The sequence below is a fragment of the Lepidothrix coronata genome, unplaced genomic scaffold (assembly GCF_001604755.1).
Source record: "Lepidothrix coronata isolate B3197 unplaced genomic scaffold, Lepidothrix_coronata-1.0 Scaffold44, whole genome shotgun sequence".
NCBI lineage: Eukaryota > Metazoa > Chordata > Aves > Passeriformes > Pipridae > Lepidothrix > Lepidothrix coronata.
The window spans coordinates 4,516,763-4,544,400 of NW_016690224.1; the positions used below are offsets into that span (position 1 = coordinate 4,516,763).

The 27,638-nt window shown below is 45.1% G+C and overlaps 1 protein-coding gene across 5 annotated transcripts in view; it reads right to left on the reverse strand.

The window, feature by feature from the left end:
* Positions 1-1,084: 1,084 nt before the first annotated feature.
* The window catches only part of BCR (BCR, RhoGEF and GTPase activating protein), a 105,721-nt gene continuing 79,167 nt past the window's right edge, over positions 1,085-27,638 (reverse strand). For 4 of the 5 annotated variants that reach the window (XM_017814088.1, XM_017814086.1, XM_017814089.1 and 1 more), the window contains 14 exons: positions 26,870-27,038; positions 25,432-25,551; positions 24,696-24,771; positions 23,998-24,102; positions 23,127-23,201; positions 21,896-21,993; positions 21,092-21,223; positions 13,626-13,685; positions 13,386-13,495; positions 12,449-12,588; positions 10,852-10,986; positions 10,154-10,259; positions 9,194-9,356; positions 1,085-8,479 (listed from right to left, as the gene is read on the reverse strand). In XM_017814088.1, coding sequence (XP_017669577.1) covers positions 8,390-8,479; positions 9,194-9,356; positions 10,154-10,259; positions 10,852-10,986; positions 12,449-12,588; positions 13,386-13,495; positions 13,626-13,685; positions 21,092-21,223; positions 21,896-21,993; positions 23,127-23,201; positions 23,998-24,102; positions 24,696-24,771; positions 25,432-25,551; positions 26,870-27,038 — 1,579 coding nt within the window. In that variant the 3' untranslated portion in view covers positions 1,085-8,389. Of the gene's footprint in view, positions 8,480-9,193; positions 9,357-10,153; positions 10,260-10,851; positions 10,987-12,448; positions 12,589-13,385; positions 13,496-13,625; positions 13,686-19,665; positions 19,766-21,091; positions 21,224-21,895; positions 21,994-23,126; positions 23,202-23,997; positions 24,103-24,695; positions 24,772-25,431; positions 25,552-26,869; positions 27,039-27,638 lie in introns of those variants that run through there. The other variant, XM_017814087.1, reaches the window with a different exon arrangement.

Consider the following 27,638-nt stretch of genomic DNA (forward strand, 5'->3'; position numbering starts at 1 on the left):
ACAGGAGTGCCCTGGGTGATTTGCACAAGCCTGGACACCACAGTTCACCTCAAGCCCATGGCAGTGTAGCTTGCCCTGGGTCTTCAAGAAGGGAAAAGCAGCCAGAAGAAGTGGCTGAGAAGAGCCAGGCTGGCAGTCAGAGGGGAGCCAGACACGGTAGGAACGTGGTTGTATGAGCAGAGCGCCTGGCACAAGGACATGGTCCCCTCCAGGCTCACCCAGGGGCTGTTCCATGTGGATGCACTACAAGGGTACACTTTCTGATGGAGGGAGAACCATTTGGCAGAAGAATTCCACATTGAAGCTATTGGAAAACTATTTTCTATTCTACAGATACACCACTGGTAGGAAGTATTAATAACAGTGATTGGGTTTCCCCTCCTTTGCCCAATTCAGGGGTAAGCACAATAATCAGTGTAGTTCTGAACACTGCACTCAGCTGCATTTTATCTCTTCCAGCATTGCCACTGAGCTGTGTCATCTTTGTGACCCACGCTGAAGGAAACTGGCTAGAGCTTTGGAGCAAGGTACCTTTTTATTATAGAAATGTTTATATATTGTATTAAATTTGGACTATATTAAACCATAAACGTACTTTAATTAATTACATTAATAATTTAAACAATATTTAAATAAAGCACCGAGTAAACGTGATTTAAATAACGGATTCAGTTTCCAAACTGATTCCTACAAAACCCCACTACTTTCATGCAGTGTTTGAAGAACTGGAGGCCAGAGCTGATTTCTTAGCAAATACATAACTACAGTTCAAGTTCTCTGCACACAAATATAAAGTTCACAAGGTCTGAGACTGGGCTGGGTTTTGAAGCAGAACTCCTGCAAAAGGATTCACACAGATCTGGACATGGACTGGGTTGCTCAGCTACTTCTCTACCTTACGTGTAAACTATTCCCACACATTTTAGTTGTTTTAGCTTAATTCAGCAACAACCCTGTCCCAACCTCTAGATTTTAAGTGATAAAGCTTCTACCTTGTAAAACAAGAAACAGCTTTCACTTGGACACAGCAATGTTAGATTCCCTACCTCCAGCAAACTCAGCTGAATGCAATTCACACGTTCAGTGTAATGCAGGCCCACTTTTATTTAAATAAGACCAAAAGAACCTGACAAACATAGATACAGGAGATTTTATTTAACATTGTGTACAAAGAAAGGCTACAAATGCCTTAAGACTTTTTTCCCCCCAAATACAGTTTTTGGATCCCTTTTTCATACCGCTTTTCTCAGAAAGTAAAAAAAAAAAAAATATCCAGAAAGACGATTTTTCCCCACTTTTTTCCCTTTCCTTTTTCTCTTCTCTTTGGGCCTAAACTGAGAGATGTTTAGCAGTACAGTTTCAACACCTTTCAGTATTAAACTATTTGGATTAGGTTTTCTTTCCCAAAACAGAGCACTATAAGATACTGGAGCACTAGCAACAGCAGTATAAAATGTCAAAAACCGACTCCCTAACATGGTAGTGTTTAAAACAATGCCAACAGTATTAGCTCTGATGAAACTCAAAATTATCCAAACAATAACAAGTTGTCTTCTACACCTGATAATTTAGCACTAATTATATAATTTAATTGTATTTATATTTAAATAAATAGTCTTAACTCCTTTCCTTGGAATTCTTCATGGATTATAAACACTTATAATACTAGAGATAAGAACAAACTACACAACTTACATAGGCAAGAGAAGGCTGAGTTTTATTTTTTTTTGCTGGACAGACACAGAAAGGACAATGTTTCAGTGTCCTGCTGTGAGATCATTTTTTAATTCACTGTTTCATTGTGATCCTTCTCCAATTTATCCAACACAATGATTCATTACCCTCTTTTTGCTACCTTGGTAATCACTTTCAGTCCTGATATTCTAACTCTTGAAACATCAGTCTCTGCATAGCTAAGTTTTATCCAGGATTCTGCAAGTTTTGTGTGTGATTGTGAAACCCAAGACAAGATTTCTCTGAGGCTGTGAGCAGCAAGGAAGGGAGCAGAAGAGGCTGCTGTGGAGAAATGACCTTTTGCTATGGCAGCTTTTACATTACCACCTACTATATATGAAATAGGTGTTAGTTATGGATCAGCTTTCAGCTATTTGCATAATCCCAAACTGGCAAAATTCTCCCGAAATGGGACTAAAATGGAGGAAGTTTGAGCTACTCTAGATGGGCATTTGATCAGTCATTCAGGTGCAGTAAGAAGGAACTCTCAAAACTGCCTTCTGGGCCTTATCCAACTGCCCCAGGGGAGGTGGGAGCATCCAAGCAGCAGCAAGGCCAACTGCTCTCTGCTGGGCTCCACCCGCTGTGACCCTCCATGGGGGTCATCTCCAGGAAGCTGCTGTATCCTCCTTCCAGGCAGGAAGCTGTTTTGTACACAAGCCTGCCCTTTTGTACACCCACAGGGATATAAAACGCCGCGTGGTATAAATCATTCTGCACGTTAGAGAAACTGTTCATCTGTAGAATGTCTCGGGTTCTCAGAACGTGCTATCACTGGGGAAAAGGCTGCAGCAGTTACACAAGCAAAAGCTCCAGTGGAAAATACAATTTTCTCTATTCTGATGAACCATTTTTGACGTGAGGATTTGAACATGACTGCGATTAAGACAAAGCAGTAGCACAAACACTCCTGCTAGGCCTGGGGACTCTGTAATCATATTAATTCCCAAATATGCTTGAACAGCTGTAAATAATAGAATCTTACTTAGCTCACAACACTGGCCTACGTGAGCCCAGAGCATTAGCAGTACCTGGTCCATTCTGCACAAGACTGGAAATACTTTAATTATCTCCAGTGCTCTGCTCTGTAGCTCTGCTACAAACTGAATCTCCCCATGTGGTAGTTGCTACAGTGCAGAATGATGTGAAGTGGTTCTTTTGGAAAAGGAAGGATCTGTTTTACTGTAAGGTGAAACATGGCAGCAGCAAATAAATTATGTGAAAAGCCGTTGCATGGTTCCACCTGCATGTTTTTCAGTGGTCTCCAGCAATGTCAGTATAAGGTAGTAACACAAAGAGAATCAACACTGGAGGGAAACGAAGTCATTTTATAATTTTTTAATTCTTGGCAAGAGCAGTTTTGAATTTGCTTGACCTGAAAGGCTGCAATCTGATGATACGGTCATGGAAGGAGAAGAATTGAGACAACACATACACTCAGATTTGCTTTGGTCCTACTGCCCCAACCATTTCATCATTGCAGCGTGTTGTGGCATTTTATCCTTGCAGCCCAGGAACAGACTTTTAGCTCAAACAATAGTTCACCTGTGTGGTTCTATGAGCTTCTTACTTCTCTGTGGTGGCAGTTCACCTAGGGTAACACACCTATTGCTGTTGCCACAGGGGGAAAAAAAGGAAAAGAGCAAGTGGTAAACTTGGCTTCCTTAGCACTGAACTGTGTGTGAATGTTGAGCACTAAGAAAGAGGGGCTGCAGCACATCAGAACTGGGAGGCTCCAGCAGCTGAATTCCTGGCGTTCCCATATTCATGTTTATTTCCTGGCACGACAGCCTTTGCTCAGTTATCTGGGGCATGAGCTGCCTTCTGTGACTCAAAATGAGAACTCCTTTCTAGTCCCAGACAATGTGACCTGAGCGATTCCTAATTATGCTTCTCTTTTCCATTCGTGTTACTTTTATTCCCTGAAGATTGTTACGGAAAAATCTATTAACTGTAAGGGCTTCCTTTATAGCTTCTGTTGGTTTTAAGGGCAATCCATGTATTTAATTCCATTCAATTACAAAATTCACAGAACACACATGAACATTCATTTCATTTGAGTTCAGAATGGAGAATTGCTAATACAAACCCAAGGCTCCGGTATCTCAGTTGCCCAGGCCCTGTGTTAAAGGAAGGGAATGGTACCAGGTTTATTTTTCACTAACAGTACAATGACAGTGTTAGTCTAAAAAGAAAAACATCCCTGGATTACAAATTTAAGAGGGCATAAACAAGTGGCTACAAGAATTTCATTAATTTGATCGTATCTACTTGGGAATTGCCCTTTCAGATTTTTCTTCTTCAAGGAACAGAAGCAGGGCCCCCCCAAAATCCAGCATGAATGTACCGGTCTTCTGCTATTACAAGTCCCTGTTGTCTTGAATTAAAGTAAAAAGAGAAAGGGTAGGGTTTTTCTTACAACATTTCCCATTTTATACTAAAATTTCCATAAGAAGAATGTCACATCTGATAAAGTTACCCCAGTAGGTGACCAAGCACTGAAACAAATGGATTACCCAGTGAGGAATCAGAGAGAGCTGGGTTTTTGCCATCAGATTTTAAACATTTTTAAAAGCCTCATTGGTCAGTTTATATTTTATACATACTTGACAGAAGGGCATGTTAAGGTAAATGAACACATTGTGATGCCTTCCAGTGTTACACAGGTGACAAACTAATCTGGAGATCCACATATGCTTTAAAGAACAGTACATTTGTTTAAATAAACTCATAGAAAACTAACATGAACAACCATAAAACAGAGTTTTAAACAGGTAAAACGAATAAACTGCAAAAACCCTGCCCCTCCCATAAACATCCTCTGTGGTTCCACCACCTCACCGCCAACACCACAAGTGGCCGTTTGGCTCCGGGCGGTGGACACGGCAAGGACAGGCACCACACTGCTGGGGTTTGCCCTTAGCTGATACACTGAAAAACAGCAGCATTAAAATACAGCCTGAAATAGCTCAGCTACTACCTCAACTTGTTAAAATTGTGCAAGAATAAGGAACACCAGCAGCATTTGAGTGGACGTGTTTCAGTTTGGTTTCCCACCCTCCCCTCCCGTACGAAGCACACACAGACACAGAGCTGACTCTGAGCTAGGAACTGTTATTTCTTGTCCGCCTTGGGAAAACTTTTTCTCTTAGTTTGCTTAACTTTTTTTGATTTTATTTAAAAACCTATTCAGTGTTAAAAAAAAAAATCCATGAGCATTTTAAAATAGTTTCCAAATGCCAGGACGCTGATGCTTGTTCCTCTCCTTAAACTCGGAGAGACACAGACTGTCCTAATCACCTGAATTTCCTTAGCTGAAAATTTCAGTGTTTGAGATTCCTGCTCCTGAAAGCAACATTTGCAGAAAGGTCTCTCCAACACACTAGAAACTGAAGGAGCATAAACTCCCAGTGCACACCTAAAGGGTAACTTTTTGCTAGTTTGCTCTTAAGTTGTTTATACTGTACCTTTTTTGATACAGAAAATGAAAGAGTTTGGTTTTCTGACACAACTCACAAGGGAACATATAAGAGGAGAAATCAGGCGGCCTTCTCTAAAGCCAAGTTTTGCAATTCCCTTTTTGTTTAAGTATGATAAGGCTTATTAAAAAATAAAGTAAAAAAAAAAAAGAAAGCCCACAAAAAAACCCCGAAACAAACCAAAAAACCCAACCAACATCCCCGGGAGAAGAACATAAAAGCCTTTTGGAAATACTTAAATTTCTGAAAACATAAGACTATTTGAAAAAAATTTAATTGCAAAATTAAAGGAAATTCAAGAAATCAATTCTCGTATTTCAAATCAGTCCATGATTTCATCATCAGCAATATGATGAACTATCTTTTCCAGCCCAAAATTACCAGCTTTGGGGAAAACATACTCATACTTAACAGAAATAATTAACGGGTTAAGTTAAATTACCTTTTTTTCCCTGATCCACATGCCTGCATGTTAGATAATGTTACATTAGAACTGAGCATTGTAATGAGAGACTGACAGCAACAACCTGTCACAGTAACCAAAGCAAAAGCCATTTTCTCGTGGTTACATACTATAGATCAGTAATTTAATATTAAAATTAACTTCCTATATAAATAAAAATAAAAAAGTTGGGCAAAAGTAAATTGGCACAGTCATTATGGTATTGCTTTCCAGTTTCAACACTGCAAGGAGCAGCCACAGATTCCAAACACCAAAGGAAAAGGTTATCACCCAGCCACCAGCTGTAGCTTGGGTTTTTTTCCCCTTTTCCATGAAGTCATCAGCAGTGCTTCTGCCTCAGGTCCATCCCCCCGAGGTGGGAGCTGGCAGGAGTGCAGCCTGTGGTACAAGGATTGCTGTGGTGGGATTGTGCCAGGGAAAAGGGAGAACAGATACAGAGAACCAAAAGTAGAGTGTGCTTTACTGCTCGGCACGACTTGGCTCAAGTCAACGTTCGTCAGGATTGTGACTAATTTTTACCTTCAAACAGGCAAAAACCGAAAATAAAAATTAAAAAAAAGTCAAAATCTTAAGCCTTCAAGTTTCCTTGCCTTCATTCCCTCCCTCCCCCAAAAAGCACCTCCTACTACAGACACATTTTCTGTTTTGCGGGTTCAGAAGTTGGAATGTTGTGGAAATACATACAAGAGAGAAGGAATTTCTAGTTGTACATTACATTACAAAGAGGTTTGCTCCCAGACCTAAGGAGGGAGGGATACTAAGCAATATTAAATTCCTATAAGAATCCTTACAAAGCATGCAAAATATTGATATACTCACAAAATCGAAATTTATATTTGTTCCTTTTTGATTTTGCAACTTCACAGTACAATAATTTCTAATATTATGCAGCAGTCAGAATTACAGTGACTACAAAATCAGTTCCCTTTTAATTTTTTTCTTTCTATTTGTTTGTAACACTCCTTTGCTATTTTTTTTTTAACTGAGAGATTGCCGATCACCCATCAGAAAATGTGCGGTTCCGCACAAGAGGGGTTGCTTTCTGCGTCGCATTTCCCCACAGATGATGTTGACAACCTGACCCTACCAATCTTTCAAAATCTGTCCCTCCCTCCCCTTCTTGTGCCAAATCCTTCCCTTGTCTTCCAGCTGTACTTTTCTTCTTGCCAGGACACTGATGGACAGATGCCACTAAATGGATGCTGCAGAGCTGGGTAGGAAGTGGGGGCTGGAGTGGTTTAGGAAAACGGCGTCGCTCCCACCCCTCAGGATGTTTGGCACAACTGCTTCATAGCCAGATTGCTCGGCTCTGGAGACCAGCAATCAGATTCTGCAGTTTCAATTCCCTGGACAAATACTGCTGCCCTTTCTGCCTCTGGAACCCCTGTGGCTTCAACTGATTTAGGGAGGGAAACACAAAATTGGTGTTTGGCCAGACCTCTTGTACTGCTGGATGGAGTTCCACAGAAATTTCTCCACTGCTCTTATTTAAAACAGGGTTGGAATTTCTGGAGAATCCACAATGCATGCTACTTGCTAGATTGTCCATAAAGTACATTCTGACACATTTTTCAGAGTGTTTGTATCTATCAGAAAAAGACTCTTGTAGAAGCAATGTACAAAGCCTCCAAAAATTCAAGTATCAAAAAAAGATGTTCTGATAAAAGTCTGGAGTAAGCAGCCAGCCAAACTGACAGCCATTCATTTTTTTTTGTTCACAAATTCTTCAATTGTTTTTGCAGTGATAACGTATTTTCTTTGGAGTGTTGGGAATTAAGTGTCTTCCCAATTAATTTTCATGGAGTTTGGTGGGGTCTAAGGAATTTAGCAATCCTTCCTGGATAATGTTGCCTCTGCTTACATGCAAAAAACCAACAGAATCACTGACTCTTATCCTCCCTGCCTCTCTTTAATTTGCTGTATTTATTTATAGTGTAACTTCATTGGATGTGTCTCCCTTAACCCAAAAAAACCATCAGAAGTGCAACACAGGCAAGAGCAGGGCATCTCCTTCCCCGGGGTGTATAAACATTTGCACCTGAAGGGCTGGGTGAGACAAAAAAAAAACCCCAAACACAAAAAGTCCCAGCCCCCAAACGGACCAACAGTTCTAGTTGTACATAAAACTGTTGGATTTCTCTAGAACCCCATTTGAATCAAGACTTGAATTTCTGAGGAGGGAATCTTAGATCCCAGACCCTTCCCTTCTCCTTCCTTCCTCCAAAGCTATGCTATTTTTGTGGCCTAGAACAGTACTTGAAAATCAGCAGTTATTAAAGACACAGTTGTGATATATCCTTTAACACCCCCTCACCCAAAAAGGGGTGTCCTATCAAGTGGTCCAGTAGAAATCTTGAAGTTTCTTTATGATAAATTAAATCCATAAAATGAGGAATACCTTCTGTCCCATTCCCAACAAGAATAATGGCCACACTCCGTGGTGCATTTGTTCAAGTGTCTATTGCTCCTTCTAGTGGAGATTCCACGCAGCTCCATCTCCACTTAGTTCTGGTCCTACCAGCACGAGGAGAGGGTTTTCTCCTTTTTTCTCCAGCTTGTCTCTGGTTCACAAACAACAGAAGCACTGAGGGCTGGAATTCCCCAGCACAGGAACAGGCCAGTCACATCTGAGGAAACACCAGTCAGCTTTTTCTCAGGGGTGGCAGAGTTATGCCAAGAGCAGTTTTTTGTGTCCTGTTGGTACCGCGGGCACCTACACCTCCGTGGAAAAGAGAATGCTTTGCCTCTTGCTGTCCGGGGTAGGGATGGTCTCTAGCTGCAGGAAGTACAGAAGAACTTGAACCTGGAAAGAGAAAGAACAAGGTAATAAAGCCCTGGTAACTCATTCTCATCCCAGCTATTTGAGAGCGGGCAGACATGCCTACAGCTCTCTCCATGGCAGCATGTAGCACTTGTGTATTTGTTTTAATCCACTGTGTAACATCAGCAGAAATAGCAAAACTTGCAGTGCTTCAGAGACACCCTTTTCAGCTTCCAGGATGAAACAATGGCGCTGGTGTTCCAGTGCACTGAAAAAACTGCATCTAGAATTTGCCATTATTCAATGGAGAACATACAAACCAGCCTGACCCAGTAACACAGGCTCTGTGTTCCAACCCTCTGCATCACCTTCACAGGCAGCAGTGGCCAAAGAAATGTAAATTTAGCAGAGGATTGTGTTGGTTTAAGTGTTGAGGAGCATTGCAGAAACACTTTTGGTCCTTTTATCCCAGGGCACCAGGATGGTGCTGGGAGAGCTTCCCAAAAACTCTTCCCTCGCACAAACACACACACGGGATGCACCAACAGACATTCCCTCATGAAATGTATCTGTACAGATGCAAACTGAACTGCCTGAAGAAACACAGTTCTACAAACAGTTTAAAATGTCACTGTAAGGGCAGAAGTTGTTTTATGTTTCTCAAAAAAACTGCCATGGAAACACAGCGGGGTGGCTGAGCCAGGCCCTACCCAGGAAGTGTCTTCACAAGATGCAATGGCACATTCAGCATCTTACCTGGGACATGACTTCTAGTGACCAGCTGTCAGTCATTGTGATGGGCTGGGTTGGGTTAGCAGGGATTTTACTGTCCTTCTCCGAAGGTCTGAGCAGTGTTGGTCCAAAGACAGTGGCAAGATTATGCAGGGACATCTTGTTAACGCCTTCCCTCTCAGCAACCCTGGGAGAAAAAACAATGCACGAGGCAGATCTTCATAAATACCTGAGTTTTACAAATGAGAAACTGAGGCACAAAGGTTAAAAAATTTGCCCAAGAGAAAAGTCTTCAGCAGAAACACAAGTAAACCCCAGATTTCCTGGATTTTAATCCAGAACCTCAGTCACAAGATGATCTTTCATGTCGCCAGGTACAGTCTCTGGTGTGTTCAACACACATATGCAAATCAACACACTGGGCTGGTATTAAGCCAGCTTATTGATTAATATCAAATGCATGAAAATACTTTTTCACAGTTGAAACCATATTACATAGACAAGATCAGAAAGACTTGACTGAACAAGGAACTGACAAGAGCATTTAGGCAAAGTGCTATCTATTTTAAAAACAGATTATATTGGATTTCAGACACCTTTTGAGACAGGGCTCACCAGACCTTAAACATGGCCAAAGCTTCATAACTTATGCAAAAATCTTTCCAGAACTTTGGATCCAGATGCAGGTGCAGTTTTGCAGAGACATTGCAGCAGGAATTTGCATTTGCGCTAGATAAGCCCTGACTCTTTTGTTACCCCTTTCCTCCAGTTCTAATCCTTTTTCAGTATGAGTGGGAATGGAATTCAGGATTTACTGCCTCACTAAGTGAGTATGAGACAATAGTTATCTGATGAGCATTCACAGCAGATCAGCAAATGCTTCTTCATTTGTGTGATTCAGCACAAATTTAAGGAAAAGGCTCCTCTTTTCAAAATAACAATGCTTTACACATTAAATGCAAGTCTCAAGGAACCACATATTACCTTTTTAAATGGTCCAAAAGGAAAAGGAATGTCACAAGGTTGGGTTCTGGAAGCGACAGCAACAAATTCAGCATACAGCTTTCCTTTGCAACAGGATCTGAAAGTGCTGCAAAACAGAGAACAAAACATCACCCCAGGCAGTGAGTGAGGATCTGACCGACTGTGCCACCTCCCAGCCAGCCATAGGGATGGGCCTGGATGGACTGTGGTTACATTACAGGCTGGAAGGAAGGTCAGAGTTGCACATCAATATCCCACAGCATCTCTTTCCTTTATTTCATAAATGCATAGAGACTATTTTTCTCTCAAGCAGTTCAAGTGCTTTCAGACTTTCAATCATTGGTGTCTTTCCCCTGCATCAAGGTAAGATGGGGTACACGCCCCTCCCCTCCAAAGGGGGCTTCCCTGGAAGCCTGACTGGGCAGTCAGCCTGCAGAGCCCCAGCAGGCAGGCTGGCATCCTGTTCTGAACCCATCCTTCAGAACCCTGGGCTTTTCCAGCCTGCACTCCAGTGTGGCAGTCGCCCATACTCCGCCACGTGGGAAGGGGGTGTCATTCCAACGCTCCATTCTGAGCTCTGTTCCACAACCCTCACAGCTTGCTCAGGCTTCTGTCCAACACTGCCAATTGTGTTGCTTCAGGAGCAGCCTCCTCCTGAAGAGCTTCCATCCTCAAGGGTTCCCTCTGCTGCTACCCACCGATGCCCTCGGCGAAGTTGGGGTACAGCTCGTCCGTGAACAGGGGCTCGGGCAGCTCGCGGAAGTACAGCTTGAGGGTGCCCGCGATGGCGTTGACGTCCATCTCGCTCATCATCACCGACACGTCCTTGTTGTCTGAAAGAGGGCAGAGCAGGGGCAGGGTAAAGGAGCTGCTGGCCTTGCATTCCTTCTTTTCTTCGCTTTGGGTCTGTTTAACCTTTGTCTTTGCACAAATAGCTGAGAGTTTTCCTGTTTACATTTCCCCAGATTAAATGAGCAACCTTCTGACAACTGAGAAGTGCTGCACAAATGACTGCAAATGGCTTTACATCAAGTCAAGAGAACCTCAGGCTCCCAGGTTGCTGTGCTGTGCCTGGTCTGAACAAGCCCTGCTTGACTGTATTTATATGCATTTCGACTTTTGTTAGTGACAACAGTTGTTATTCCAATTCTCTGCTTCTAACAGCCTAGAATAACAGACTCTGAGGTCTCTAACTCCCCACCGAGTGTTGCTAAAGCAATTCAGGGCTCACATTTCACTTTTGTTACTATTAGGAACAATAAAACCACCCCCTTTCCCTAAAACAAACACCAACAAGCAGAGCCAACACTGATTTAATGGAATTTAGCATAAAACAGCATTTAACAGAAATGAAAAAAGTTGGTTTTCTATCTGTGAAAGACCCTTATTGCACCAGTGGAGATTCAGCAGAGGTTTTGGTAGCTTAGGGGGATTGAAAAGAAAATCCAAGAAGGAAAATATTTCACTAAAGAAGTGAAGGAAAAGTGCAGGGAGGGTGAATTTGGGCAACTGGCACAGGCCTCATGACTGCTTGCCTAAAAAGGGAGCTGGAGTGTGGCTTGAGCAGCTCTTGGACCATCATGTGGAGGCTGGAAGTAAGGCAGAATTTCACTTTTTGTACCTCAGCAATTCAGAGGTGTTTCATCTGCCTGATCTTGGGTGCCTTTTGGCACACACAGACTGTTGTTTTAAATGCAGCACCTGTAAGGAGCCCTTTTCTGCTCAAGATCAACGAAAGCTCTGCAAATATCAAATTATGTAATTTTTTTACAGCCTGTGCACATCAGTCTAGACAGAGTTAAGAAGAGAACTCAGGAGCCCTGACCATCCAACCCCAGCTTCATAAACACTCCTCATAGTCAACCTTAGAATATCTTTTTTGCTGGCTTCCTTTCACAAAACATTCTTAATTTTAAGGACTTCTATTAATTTGGAGACCTCACGACAGTGAAGAAGTTATGACTTCTGATTGCTGACGTTTCCCCTGAGAAAGGTGTCTGTCATTTCCAAAGATTTGGCAAGGCAGGTAAACCCACCATTTCATGTCTGCTGGGAAGAATAACAAAAGCATGGTTTGGAACAAGGATCCATCCTGTTGTGTGTCTGAAGTTATATCAGTAGCTGAAGAATATTAATAAAAGATGCAGCCAGGGTTAAAATGATTCTCCTTGTGCGAGAATCTCTACCTCTTAATGCTTCTTGGGGAACATAAGATTAAAACCGGCAAAGCCACCTGACAGGGAGCTCAGGCAGGTTCTTGCAGAGCAAAGGAGAACATCAGGCACAAATACTTACTGACATCAAAGGCAGCTTTCAGAGCCTGGATGTCCGTTGCAACCCCAGAGACTCGGTAGATTCCCACCTCCTCCATCCCGCGCCGCTCGATCTCCTCCACGCACTGCCGCACTATGTAAGGCACCTTCGACCTCTCTCTCCTTCAAAAAGCCAGAGAGACGAGTTCAGCACAGCCCAGGCCCTCAGTGCCTGTTCCCCCAGCCAGCCAGGCTGGCTAAAACCACCCCAGCATTTCACTGTCCAAACCTCTTCTGGAAAATGAGGTGGGAGGAAGTCTGAGCAGGCAACCACGACTGAGCTGAAAAACTGGAGAGAGTTTTCTGACTGTCTCAGCCTGGCTTCCCTGAGCACTTGAGCTTCTGGCCAGGTCCCAATGCCCCTAGAGCCCATGACTCTGCCCAGGTAATCAGAGGATTCCCAAACATTCCTTGGATACATAGCAACTCTGTTGCCTTCAAATTAATACAATTCCATAGAGAGGAAATACAACACTTCCCAAACCGGGTAACAGAACAAACAGGTTTCTGCTGGCAAATGATTCACGACAAAAGATCAGGGGTTAAAATAATACAACAGGATCCAAAGACCTTGAACATTTTTGATTATGGAAAGGAAACATCACTGTTCAGTGGCTCTGGAAATTTGTGACCATGTCAGCTAACTACAGAGAAGGCAAGGGCAAGAGGGATTTCCGGAATTCAGAGAAGCTGTCAGTAAACACCCTGGGTCCCACAGCCTGTGTGCACACTGCTTTTTTCCCCTGCAAAAAATGAAGCTGGGAGCACACAGAGCATCTCCTGTCTGCAGCCACATCTGCCCACTACTCGAGTGGAGGAGGCTGGACTGCCACACCCCTCGGGGGGCACAGGCAGGTGCACCCCACTGGCCAGTTGCTTTTCTGCAAAACAACGGGGAGCAATGTGACCCCCGAGCTCACTTGGTGACAATGGCGATCTTGACCCCAAACACGCCGGTCTGTTTGCGGGACGGCATCCTTTTGAGGCTGAACTCCCGGCTGGTGAACTTCACCGACAGCTTCACCTCAACCTGAACAACAGAGATCAGATGGCACTTGTTAAACATTTTATTTTATTTTCCCCATGCTGCAATGAATAGCAAAGAAATAAAGCCCATGGGAGGTACAGAAGCAGAGCTAATTTCTGTTTGCTGCACTTACCCCATTCATGGAGATGACCGTGCGCTGCCAGTCTTTGTCCTGCAGTGCCTGCGGGTCCAGCTGAAAAAGAGAAGTTACCCATGAGCTGGGAACAGACTTCAGAGAAACCAGCCAGCCTGGAAGGCTTCTGCAAGTGAGCAGGGCACCATCACTTTTAACATGTTATTTCTTGTCCACAGGAAAACACACACTCCAAAGTTTTCCCAGTTTCAGGTAACGGGATGCTCAGATATTGTGTGGTTCTCTAAGCAGGGCTGAGGAGGACTCACATACATGGAAAAATCCAGCAACATGTGTGCAGTGTCTGCTCAACAACAAAGGCAACCTCAGTGAGCACGGTCAATGTTTGAATGGCAACACCCTGAGTTTTCACGGAATGAGATACTGCATTCATGGCTGTGGCACACACACAGGCACATGGACAGCCAAAATCCTCCCATCCCACAGGGCCAGGAGTCAGAGAAATGGAGGAGAGATTTCTGAAATAACTCTGATTTGAAACAGAGAAACTGTCTCCCACTGCAGTTTTCTACAAACAGGTGAGGTTGGGTGAGTGTGAAATTACTGCACTGACATAAAAAGCCAGGCTAGAGAACTTCATAGCTCTTGGCTATGGAGCCAACAGCTTCCAAGAAGGACTGAATTCAAAAGACATAATGACCTTAAGAGTGAGATCAAGGAAGAAAAATACAAAGTGATCCATACACAGGCAAGTAACTTTAAACAAACCAAACTTCTGTCAGAATCCGACAGAGGAGAAATGGAGAAAATCGGCCCAGAAATCATGGAAAGTTGTTCTCCTTCAACCTGCCTAGTCCTTTTCATTTCTATCTGAGAATGGAGGCAGGAAGAACACCTGACCCTGCTACTGGAAGAATTCATTAAACAGAACCAAGTTCCAATCTCCCATTTTCAGCTTTGCTTGATCTCGAGTGGACAGTTGTGAGGCTGGGGAGCGGCTGACTCGAGTGCTCAAACATCACCCAGCAATTCCAACACTGGCTGGGAGAGCCCAAGCACATCCAAACCCAGCTCCAGGGAGACTGGCAAGAGAGAGGAAACAGCTGCCTGCACTGGGACTGGATCAGCAATCAGAACCAGCCAAAGTGGGAATTTAGTGCCTCCTGAGATGGCTTTGTAGCTCTTGGCTCTGAAACACTGAGGCACAGTAAGACCAGGAGAGGCAACTGCAGTAGCCTCTGTCTTGAGTCTACTGCTGTCAGCAAACGCACCCTCAGCAACCAGAGGTACTTTGCAGCACAGCTCCCTCCCTCTCGCAGAGCCCTGTGCAGAGACAGAATGCTCTGGCAGGTGAGAGAAATGCTCAAACAACAGCAGCTGCAGGAAATTCTGGGAGATCTGAGACAATCATGGTCAGTCTTTCAGAACATCAGCAGAGCAGCCCAGTGCTGCTGACAGCTACAGAGACAAGCGCCCCCATGCCCTTCCCCAAAGAAAGACAACCAGCAGAGAGGAAAGTTTCACGCTGCAGAGACCCCAAGCAGCAACAGAACAAGCAAGTGAGGCCAACCTTGTGCCTTCTCACTCTGTCACGGAGGTGAGCCCACAGCGGGACGCTGCCGGCACACACGTGCTTCCCTGTGGAATTGGACCGGCTCCTGTAGGTGCAACTCCGCCAGAAATTCCTGAAGACCCCTTGTAAGGAATAGTCAGTAACCAGTAGCTCCCACATCCTGGGGCTGCACAGAGGTCCAGGAGGCCAATGGGCAGCAGTGCTTGGCTCCAGTGGCTCAGCGAACCCAAACTGCAGCTCCTGCCAGGGGGGTTCGCTTTTAACTCCGGCGGAACAGATCCGCCCCCGCCTGTGTGCCTGGCCAAGGTCCCTACGAGCTGGCCAGAGTCTAGGCTGTTCCTGCTTCAACTTCCGTGCTGGAAGTTTGGTTTCTTTCAACAACTGCATTCTTTCCCAGAATCAAGAGGAAACCATTTCTGAAGTGACTGGTTTCCTATGGAGGACAACCGTGCTCAGTATTCCTGAAAGCTTCATCTCCATCTGCCTAAAAAGTTATCTGGTTAAGTCGCCAAAATGGCCCTGCTGATGGACACAGTCACAGCCAATCCTCCTGCTTGGAAGCAGTTTTCCATATGTTTTTAGAAGGGAGTCACCAAAAGTGTATTATTTATAGCAGGGACAGACTGCTTAAGACTGAAGAAGAAGGAGGGTTTTGAATATTTACCAAAAACATTAAAGGAAGAGTCCAGCAGAATCCAGTTACAGTTTTATTTAAGCTAACAGGTATTACTGGTTATGTCTGAGTACTGACCAGGGAACTCCTGCCACGGCACAAAGTGAAAGCAAGTAAATAGCTGATAAAAATACAAGCCAAACACCAGCCTGCTCTGTCTCAAGAGTGACTTTCACATGGCTGCAAAGGACAAGCAGAAGCAGAGTGCTGGAGCTGAGAGCTCCCAGAGACTTCACCCTGCTGGGTAACTGCTGGAGCTGAGCAAGGCCTGTGGACATACCTGAGTGTCCCTGCTGCTGCCTCTTGCTCCCTTCTCCCTGAACTTTGCTGCAGGGCTGGCAGGACTCCTGCCCTCCCCACCTGCTGTTTGATCCCTGCTGGAGAACAGCTGGTACTGAATGGAGCCAGGGAGAACAGGCACCAGGGTTGGCTGACCCGAGCCAACCCTGCATAAATCACTGGCAATAACAGCAATTAAGAAAAAAAAAATCCCCCCCAAGGTGCTTTTTAAATAACAAAACAAAATGATGGAAGCTATTAAAAGAGCAAAGCTTGAATAAGGTCTCAGCAACACTGAGCGAGACAGGAAAATCAGGTCTAACAGTCTGATAAGTCACAGTAGGAAACAGTCAACAAGAAACCATGAAAGTCATTGAGACTTTGAGCTTCAGTCCTGGACCCAACTGATGACTGACCTTCTGGGGCCAGCAAGAGCAACAGAGCAGCTGGAGCAGGAGGTACAGAGCACACTGAGCACAAAGAGCTAGCAAGAGAGATGCTCCAGCACAGAGAGCCTGTGACAAATGGGGTCATGCTGTCTTCTGGCCTGATTAGGAAATCACTGACCTGGAAGAAAGAACATGGAGTAGAAGAATGCAATCCCCAGCCAGCATGGCAAAGGGAGGCAGCTCCCAGCGAGCTGTGCCAGCTCAGGCAGGGGAGGCCCTGTGCAATGGCTGCCTCTGCATCTGACAGTGACATTCACTGCCCCTCTACACAGCTCCTTCAAACAGTGGCTTGGTTTGAATGACAAAAGCACCCGTGCCATCTCCACTTAAACAGAACCATTGTGTTGTTTCCCTGCCCTGTGCAAATAGGACAGACTTACTAAACCCCTCACTCACTGTACTGCAGGGGCTTGTTTGCACAGTCCCCACCAAGAGCTCGTGCTGCACAGGAAAATACAAACCAACCAGTTTGTCTGTTTGCTGCTTCCTCTCTTGTAGCCTGTTCCCTGGTATTTGTGATGGCAAGCTGCAGCCCCAAATTCACTACTTAATTAGGCCAACACCTCTCTGTATCCTGCCCAAAACACAACAGAACAAAGCAGCTCAGCACCACGGGGGGTTTTGAGTGCAGGTCTGTGGCCCTTGTAGCAGCTCAGCACTGAATTCAGACAGGGCACAGCACTCAGAGAGCAGAGCAGGGTGGTGAGGACCTGGGAAAAGGCAAACTGGGGGTGCTAGTCTGGCAAATGCAAGCTAGGCACTAAGAAGGGTGTCTGTGTGTTGCCTTAGGAAACCACCACAGGGAGCTTGATGATTATTTCTTTTTCCCCAGAGAAAAAAGCAAACATACAGAAAGAGGAAAAAACAAAGAAGCCTCAGCAGAAATGAAAGAGCAAGGACTGAGGAAACATTAAGGTTACTGTTTTTTATCTATTCAATCACATTACTTCTTCCCTTTATTAAATCTCCCTGGCAACTTTACACTCCATCAATTTTGAATTGTAACTGATGTGACATACATGCTGTCAGAGATCTCACTGCTGCTGGAAACTCCCAGTCCAGCCATAACCCCATTCTTCTCACAGCTCCCCACTGACAGGTTAATCTTTCCCACCATCACCCTTTAGCCATGACCCATTGCCTTCTTCATTTCCCCCCTATTTGCATTGCTGGGACACTGTTCTGCTTGAGCAAACTGCTTAAACGAACTCGAGGGTGTAAAGGGTTTCTGAGTTGACACTTGGGAGGTACAGCAGTGAAAACATGGTTTACATGGAAAACAACTTAGTGCCTGAAATAGCCATGGGCACTGCTATGAGACATCCCAGATAATTAAGCAGATAAGAGTGATTGTTTTGCAAGGCAACAGAGGAATGATGTTGCACTTCTTCCACAGAATGACTGATCTATGCTCACATCCTCCCTGATTTTCCAGCACTGCTGTGAGAGAGAAGGAAATACTCTGTCTGAGCTGATCGTGCAGAAAAAAGAAAAACAACAAAGGAAACAGCATTTCTAGGAGGCACCAACGGGAGGAGCCGGATCCCAGGGCGAAGTATCAGTTTACTCACCAGTCTGTTCCCAGGGCAGTCGTGCTGACCCATGTGCCCACTAAGATGCAGTCTCAGGACCAAACAAAGGCTGCTACGCTCAACACAGGGGGATGTGTCTGCCACGTGAAGTGCAAAATTCAAAGAGCAAAAGAGGCAACCCAAGGGTCAAAGATGGATTGCAAGGTAACAGCAGAAAGAAAATTCCCCACACTGAGAGGAGCTGATGCTTACAGCCTCAGGGCCTCCTATAAAATGATGGTCATTCCTTCCTGCCCCAAGTCTCCCAATAATTTCAGTTGCACAGTGTAGCCAGGAATGGTGTTTCTCGTGCCTGAGGTGCAGCAGAAGCCCCCTGCCATGTGTGGCCATCCAACACTGCACACCCAGAGCTGCCATGCCCACAAGGGCTGCTGAGGAATTCACTCCTACATTTCCAGGATGTCCCCCAATTTTAAAACCTCATTGTTTTATTTTTCAGGGATAAAACTTGCAGGTTGGCAAGGAAAGAAGCAGCTCTTGCCTGTGGCTATAAATACAGGTAAATAAAATATTCATTGGAAAAGAAAATATGAGCAATGGAAGCTACTAAAATTGCTGCCCATTCCTGGAAACTTGTGACCACATGGACCAATTTCCAGTCTTCCTTCCTCCAGTGCCATAATGTAACAGAGAGATTTAATAAACATTTCACAGCCAAGACAGTCCTTGTCTCCTTGATGCATTGTCTTCATCACTGAAGCTCAGAGAATTTGGTGAGTCAGAATTCCCAGTAGTGGGAAATTGCATATTTACAATAATACATGGCTTAACAATACACTACAATTTAGCCAAGACAGAAATTCCTCTGCTTTTATCAACAGGAGGATGCAGGCACTCATGTTCCCAGAGTTTTTAACTAAAGGGAATTTATGGAAAAGAAGTCTTACTTCAACTTTACAGACCTTGCCTTTAAAGAGACAGACTTTGGCTGAATGAGGACAGTGCAACAAAAACAACAACAAACCAGAAAGCCCAGGATAAACTACCAACTCTAAAGTAAACAAAATTTGATGTAAGAGCACCTGGAGAATCCTAAAAGAAAATAACTATAAAACCAGCGATTGAAAACTGCTTTAACACAGCATTTACACAGCCAGCCTTCAGCCACAGGCTGCCATCTGATTTTATTGTTGCATTATTATGGTTTCTTAATCAAGAAATGGTGTTTACTTTAAAAATAAAACTAAACCAAAGTAAAACCTTTAATAATTTTTATCAATCCAAAATCTTACCAGACTGTCTTATGACTTTTCTTTGCAGTTATTCAACAGTGTTTAAAATTTGTGTGATGGAGCAGAAATCACTGAGAATTAAGAGGATGCTCTGGCAGTTCACCAAATTTCTTTACAAATTGTAAAGGGGATGTATAGAAAGCAAGAGAAATTTTGCATGTGCCTTTTATGATATAACAGAATGCAACACTTGCACATTAATCAAAAACATTTTTATTGATTTTTTTTTTTATTTTTTAACCTTCCCAGTGTTTAGGTTTTTCTAAAAGAATCAAGATGCAATTAATATATAAGTGTCACCAAAGAGTATTTTTACTTACTAATTTTAATATAAAATGTATTAACAGAATGTGCCATTGCTGTGCAGAAAAATGCCCGCTCCTGTATGAAGAAAAAAACTGCTTAAAATTTAAAAGATATGATTTGGTTTTAAAATCATTCCATGTAAAATATTGGGAGGATTTAGTGGATCAGTGATTTCAGGGTTCTCTGTTATAAGCACACAAATCCCCGGGGCATTTCAGGGCTGCAAACTTGCTCTTTTGTAGTTGCTCATCTCCATGGAAAACAACCTTTGTTAGCGGGAGGGACACAGAGATTTCTGGTCGGCCTGAGACACACACAGGAGACACCCTGTGCTGGCATTTATTGATCTGTACAGAGTTCCCTTCCAAATCCCACCAGGCATTTGAGACAAAAGCTCTCTCTGTGACACGTGGCAGCCTCGGGCTCAAGGAGGGAGGGAAGGGACAGCCCTGATGGGAGTCATTTGGCCAGTGAACCCTGGCAGAGCAACGGGATCCCACAGGCTGCCCCCAGTCCCAGCTGTTCTGCAATCCTGACCATTGCTCCAGTGCTGGGGAGAGGGACAGGCACTGGTACATGGAGGGGAATGGGGAGATCTCTGAGCATCCCAGAGAGACAAAGGTATCTGGGCAGGGTCTCTGCTCTGTACAACAGCCACTCCAGCACAAAGAATGTGCCCTCAGAGCAGCCATTTAAACACCCCCCTGAAGTTGTGGACAGACAGTGCAACAAACTGGAACAAGAGGGGGAACATATGTTCCTGATGTCATCCTCCATGGATGGCTGGATCACTCCTACACAGCAGCTCCCCAAGAGCAGCATCTCTTTGCAATCACCACCTCCCCTATTGTATTACAAATTTGCCACACAAAGTGACCCACATGGGTTCTCTGCAGTGGAAATCCCCCTCGGATGCCCCCTGCTGTCATGGACACCATGCCATGGACATGGCTGTTATCAGGACAATAACCCTGCCCTCCAGGGCCCGGCCAACACATCCATCACCTTCCAGCACCTGATTTACAGAGGGGAGAGGATATTCATTACTTCCTCCTGCCACAAATGGAGCATCCTCAGCAGTGCCCAGGGGCAGTGCAGCTCCTGTACTGGGCTGGAAGTTTGGAAGTTAATGGGCAAATGAGAGATCAAAACAAACTTTCTTGAAAAAGTAGCTATTCCATAAGGATGCTGAAGCAGGCATGGGGCATAAAGCAAGAAGGAAAAAGCTGCTGCCCTCCTCTCTGTGAGTCACATTGTGTACCTCACTGTCTAGACAAAAATCTTCAATACTTAAGACACTCAGAATGCAGGAAAACAAACCTCCCTGGTGCACTCCAGGATTCAAAAGTCCTGTGATGTTTTGCAGTAAGGGTAGCAGGAATGAGCTCAGCACAGTCTTACCTGGATCTGCCCTTTCCCCATGATTCGATCTGTGCTCTCTCCATCCTCTTTGGTGAGCTTGGTTTTGTTGTAGCACTTTTCATAGCACAGAATCCGCAGTGTCTGTGAGCCCTCCAGCTCAATCTCGAACTCCTGCAGGGCACCAGGACAGGAAAGAGCTATGGATGCATCACAGGAGGACACCAGTCTCATAATAATCAATTTAGTCTCCTTAAAATTCATCAGAAGGGAGCACTTAAGGATTGACCAAAACCTCCTCCCTAATGGAGTTGGTCTAGAAATAAAGTGAAATTGTATTTTGTATATATAAGGTGGTCAAATCAGAGACCAAGAAGGTTCACTCCTTGGTCAGGTTTCACTGGGTCTCAGCAAAGCATTGTTCAAAGACACAAACTCACCCACCTTCCTTGTAATGAATTTTGCTCACCACCAGTTGCCTGTTAACAGGCAAAATGTCTATAGCTAATTCTTCCCTCTCTCAACAAATAAACAAAACCACCTCCTTCAACATATTTTCACTTGTGTCTTTAAAAAAATAATCAAACATGCATCTGTTTAAATGATGAAATGCTGGACAAGACTCATTTGTATCAAATTGTTTGTTTAACTACAGCTAATCCAAGAGAAAATCTTCTGCAAGCCCTGACAGCCAAATGAACCTGACAGGAAAGGGCTTTCTGAGCAGCAGCAAGTGCAGCACAAGTGCTGAGCATGCAGCAAGTTCTTCCATTGGTGGATCTTCTGCCCATTGTGCATTGATATTTGGCACATGGAATAAGTCACAGCAAGAAAAATCAAACCTACCTCGTTCCAGTTGGGCTCTGTGGTGTCTCTGTAAACTCTAGTTTTGGCCTTGTTCACAAAATACCCAAAAGAATCCACCTCTAACGTGCAGTACAAATCTGAGGAGGGGAGACAGCAACAGAAACTTAAGAAGTTTCTAGAATCTCCAAATTCACATTAATCACTTCCAGGGTGTGTCTTCAGCTCCACCATCTCTGTATTAGTACTAGTAACATCATTCCATACAAATCTCATCATCTGGATCAGCCCAGTTGCCTTTAGGAAGCTGAAGTACCAGCACAGCTGTATAAATTATGTCAGCACAGACAAGCCCTTCACCTCTATCAAAAATCAGGCATATGCTGTTATCCAATATTCCCCAGATCAATCCACACTGAGCTGAAGGTGTACCCCAGTGAGCAATAAACCTTCCCCAGGTAGATACTGGACCTCATCAACACAGTGATTTCCCTAGAACAGCATCAGTGCAGGATCCCTCAGGGAGCAGGTCAGGGGGCAAAAACCTCATTATTTTTACAAAGTGGTTAAACAGGCGGTATTTGGTGCTTCTGAAGAGCTACTAATGAGCTGTAGACATTGCCCCACCTTAAGTTATGTCCTAACTTACAAATGTGGTGTCAGGCAGCAGCTGGGCAGTCAGTGGCTCAGCAGGAGGAAGCCAACAGGGATGTACTCCCAGTGCACTCCTTTCCTCCCTGGACTGCACACTTAGCTTGGATAAGAACAGGATCCCTAGCCACACGGCCAGGTAACCTGGGCAGCTGTTCTAGATTATCCCCATCAATGTCTGAGAATCACAGTCATTCCTACCAGGGTCCTCCTCACTCTAGTCTGTCACCTTTTTTGATCCTTCTGTCAAATAATGCCCCTGAATTTTAGCACCTCTTTCTTCACAACAAGCCAGAGAACGCTTTCCATTCTTTCATTGAAAAACAAAATACAGCTGAAAGAATTCAGTATAAGGGCTGACTTGTTTCTAGAAGAGGTGGGTAATCAGCAAACACTCCTTAAAAACCCAGACTAGGCCTAAAAAATAAGTGCTGCATGCTTGACCCTTGATGGTGATCTTTCTGAGAGTTCACAGCAGGAACTTCCAGTTCCCCAAAACCCCTCTCCTCCTCACCATCAGCACAGATGCTGCAGTCCTAAATCAGCCCGTGCCCAGCTGTCCCAGCACATGACTTATCTCACCCCTGTCAGTACCTCTGTGTGTCACAGAACTGCAACTCACTTGAGCTTTGCTTGAATCCTGTGGCAGAGTGGACAATGACATTCAGGAATCCATAGAGACCCGGGGATTCATCATCTGTACAAAAGACCCAAGGAATTCTGTTACATTCACAGTGGAGCTGAGAGTGATGAGACTGATATTACACAGGTTAATGAGCAGAGGGTAAACTGTCCCTAAGGATGGCAGGAGCACAGAACAGCCATTCTGGCAAGAGAGGAGACTGTTCCAGGAGCACTGTCACCTGCAATGCCTTCTGGCAGTGGGAGACTTCTACAGTGACATTTCTAGGGTCAGCAAGACAGCATGGAAGAAATTCAAGGTAAAATATAAAGTAAAAATATAAAAGTAAAATATAGAGGCTAAATCTAGACTAGCAGATTAAATAGTAATTTAGGATGGTCTCTGACACAATTTTGGCCAACTAGTGTTCTTCCAAAGGATTCCCAGGCATAGTTCAAAGCTGTCCCAGGTTAGGACTCCACCAGGCACTCCAGTACCTTGCACAACAGCTACATATAAGGACCATTTAATAGTCAATGAATATATATTGGAGGATGTTGGGGAATAGTTTGCTAATTTAGATATTGCCACATAACGTGGAGCTTGTATTTTTATTGTTGCAGCATTAGCATTGGGATGACAGACTTTTCTTGTTCCTGCTGCTCTCTCTTGGTATGCCATCATCTACTTCAACTAAACCACACAGGCTGGTCACACATGGCCTCAGGTTTTGTTTTACAGGGACTCTCAGTTTGTAACTCATCACCAGGCTGCAGTGGGTAGCAAAAAGAACCAGGGGAATTCACAAAAGCAGGCAGGGGAGAGTTTCACTGCAGCTGCACCGTGTGAAAACATAAACCAAAGGTCTTACCTTCCTTATTGATAGTGAGGGGAATGTTGTGGACTGTCTGAAGCTTCACACAGGAGTTTGTCAGCATCTGGAGCTCCACCGATGTGAGTGAGAAGCTTTTAAAGCCTGCCAAGGAGATTCAAAGGGGGAGGAATTCAAATCTAAAGGAGAGGCTGGATACCTTCTCCCTCATCCAGGGCACACACAGGATAGCTGCTCCCTGGGCAGTGCCCAGCGACAGCACGAGGTGCTCAGGGCTGTGCTGCTGCTGCAGCCCAGCTCTGTTGAGGGCACACCGAGTTACTGTGGGGAGTAAAAACTCTCAGGATGGTTCACAGGAAACAAGGGGAGGTTCTTACTTTCTTGCAAAGCCAAAAAACACCCCTGCCAAAAAAGTAACTAAGTTTCTTTGGACTGGAGCCAGGTAAAAGTGTGCAGCTGTTCCCTGTACCTGGAATTGCAGGTGCAATTGAGCTCTGATCTCTAGGGTAAATGGGAGCATCTCTACCACACTTACTCTGTGTTCTCCCTACACATTCCCTACATGTTGCTGCAAGCAGAAGCCCCCTAAACATCCTCAGACATGCAGAGACAGGAGACATGTTTGTTGTGCTGGGGATTTCAATGCATATCTCTGATTTTGCAGGTTTTCCTCATCCTCTGGATTCCTGCTCTCCAGTAAGATCACAGTGTATCAATAACAGCCGAGGGACACTCACATTTCTTCTGCTGCTCTCGGATATTCTCCCTCCACTCTGCCCTCTCATAGTCCGATGAAATGAGGAACGTGTAACTCTGCCCAGGAGAAGAGAAGAAAATAGGGTATGCATCAGTCTGAGGGCTGGCCTGCCCGCCCCCACCCTCCTCCAGAGCTCTGTGCTGGATTCACTGTCCTTCTGGCACTCCTGCCACTTGTCCTGCATCACAGCTCTGTCAGGACAGGCAGGGCTGTGGAAATGATCCTTCGGCAAAGCACCAGCGGTGCCAGCATGGACAGTCAGAGCCCCCCGAGCCCCACCCTGCCAACAGCAGCCGTGTCTCTGCATCCATGGGCTCCCATGGCAGCTCTGTGCCGTGCTCACAACACCAGGAACCCCAAAAGCCTCCAGCACAGGCCTAGACACTGGTGCAAGCTGAGGAAGCAGCGACCAGCTCATGGATTGTCACCAAGCAGTAACACAGTCTTGTGAGAATCCTTTGCCACGTGCATGGAAAGGCCACGGTGACAGGTCACAGCACTGTCAGAGCAGGGGACGTGTACAGATTAGTCACAGCCTTACAGGATGTCATCATAACCCTTGGTACAGCAAGGGCTGGGTGTCTGCTGCTTGGAAAGGGCTTTCAGGACAGCCAGTGGAGGCCACGGAGACCTCCTTGTGCAACAGCCAATACAACCCCCCACACACAGGCCCCTGTGGTCTCGGGCACACTGAGGGGGAAGGGATGTCCTCTCACCTTCCCGTTGCGGTTGTGCACCCGGAAGGCCATGTTGGGAGACATCAGCAGTAGGAGGGATTCCTGCTCCGAGAGCTTCTTTTTTAACCTCTCAATGACCTTGCTGCCTTTATTGGCCCTCTGGAGGGTGGGGGAGAGAGGGAGACAGAGGACACATGTCATTCTCCAACATCTATCCCATTTACACTAACGGATATTTTAAAATCAACAGTCCCTCCCCTCTGTGAGTAGGGAAATGGCCCCATGGCAGAAGAAATGCTGTCAACAGGATCCACAAGGCTCCCAGCTGCTCAGGAACATGTTCCTGCAGTACCTCTACACTCACACTCGGCTCTGTTCCCTGACTCCAGCTGTCCCAGATGAAGGTGCAGAGGTGCATGGCCACTGTCCCAGTTACACCCTGTACTTTCTGCCCAGAGGCTGCAGCAGCATCATGTCACTGGGCAGCCACAACACTGCCATCTCCTCATTAACTAAGGAGACTGAAAGGAACTTCCCTAGAAGCTGCCCAGAACTCTCCCATTCACCACCCACTGATCCATTTTCATCAGAAGTCAGCTAAAATCAGTTTTTCCTGGATAAAACCCAGTTCCAAACCCAGCCATGTGTATTGTTTGGCAGTGATGCACCACAGCATGTATCTTAAGACACCTGCACCTGGTGAGTAAGAGGTTTCCATGGAGTGTTCTTCCTAATATCTTCCTTTTTCCAGGAAGCCCTCTCTGAAAGCCAGCCAGGGCAGAGAGGCAGGAGTGTGGGGAATAATCTTGTCACGACACGATCAGTGTTACTCATATCCGGCTCTACACACCAGCAGGCCTTCAGTTTTCAAACTCTTATTTCTCTTTTGGGTTCCAGGAACCTAACACCTCTGAGAAAACATGTCTTGCAAACAAAGAGAAGGCCAGAGACACCATGTCTGTGTCAGACTGTTCAGTCAACATAATTGGTGTTCTACATACATTTGCTGATGCTTTGACATCAGTGAAGTAGGAAAAAGATTTAAAGGTATAACTGAGCTTGCAAAAACTGAGGAATACATGGCTTCTGACCAAAAATCACTTGCAGGATCATACTTTAGCAGCTAGAAATTTGCATGTCACAATCCCAGTCCTTCTCATGTCCACAGCATAAGAGCCCTGCCCTGCACAGGGATGCTCAGGGATAGCAGTCACAGGTGGTTTCATGAAGTAGGGAAGCTACTGGGTACAACTACAGAGTGTTTTTGTTTCTGCCTCCTCACAGGGCACCACCATTCAAGCTGTGCACGAGGATGAGCAATGATGGGCTGCAAAGCATCTGGGTATCACAGACCTCTGCTGAACAGCCTGTTCTAACACGACTCCCCACGCTGTGCAGCCCTGGGAGTGCTGCTGCTGCAGCACCTCAGCACAGACACTGAGTCTGTACCTGTCAGGGAGTGCTCAACCCCTGTTACCTTTTCCCGCTGGATGTCGTTCTTGATCTGGGATATCTTGATCTTCATGGCATCCAGCTCCTCATCAGGTACCAGTGGGATATTGGGCACTGCCTCAGACTCATCCACCATTTGGAAGCTGAGGTCAGTGAGTGGGATGTACCATTTGCAGTCATATTGCTGGCTTTTCCTGAAAGGCAGAAAGTCCAAACCTTTTACTATTATTGGTGTTTGACAGTACCCACTCCCCCTTCCCAGCTATAGTGCATAAGATACAGATATGGGTCCAACTTTACTGTGATTCCTATGTGGAAAAAGTCTGGCAAAAGGCTGCTTTCCAGTAAGAAAGCCCAGCAGGGCAATAGCCAGCACAAGTACACAAGGCAACTCATTTTGATAGCTAGTTCCTTTTATCCTAAGAAACCACAGCCCTCTCCTGCAAACCCTTTCAGTCCCATGTGCTCTCCCTTCAAAGCCTCCATGCAGCCAAAGTTCTAAAGCTGTGCCAAACCTCTGACCTGGCTGCCACCTGTGACCTAAACCCAGGTCTCTTTTGCCTCCCCAAATGGGGCAGGTGAGCCCCACCTCTACTGTCAGGAACATCCACTCTTGGGAACATCCCACTGCTTTGAAGGTTCATTCCTCACAAGCATGTGCTTCAAAAAGGGCAGGCATAACTTTTTGCTTGAGGAGGGCAAGGAGATGAGAGGGGTCTCCATTAGAAGAACATTTACCAAATGAAGAGAAGCCCTATTTGAGGCAGGTATGTTGGTAATGGTTCCTCCCCCTC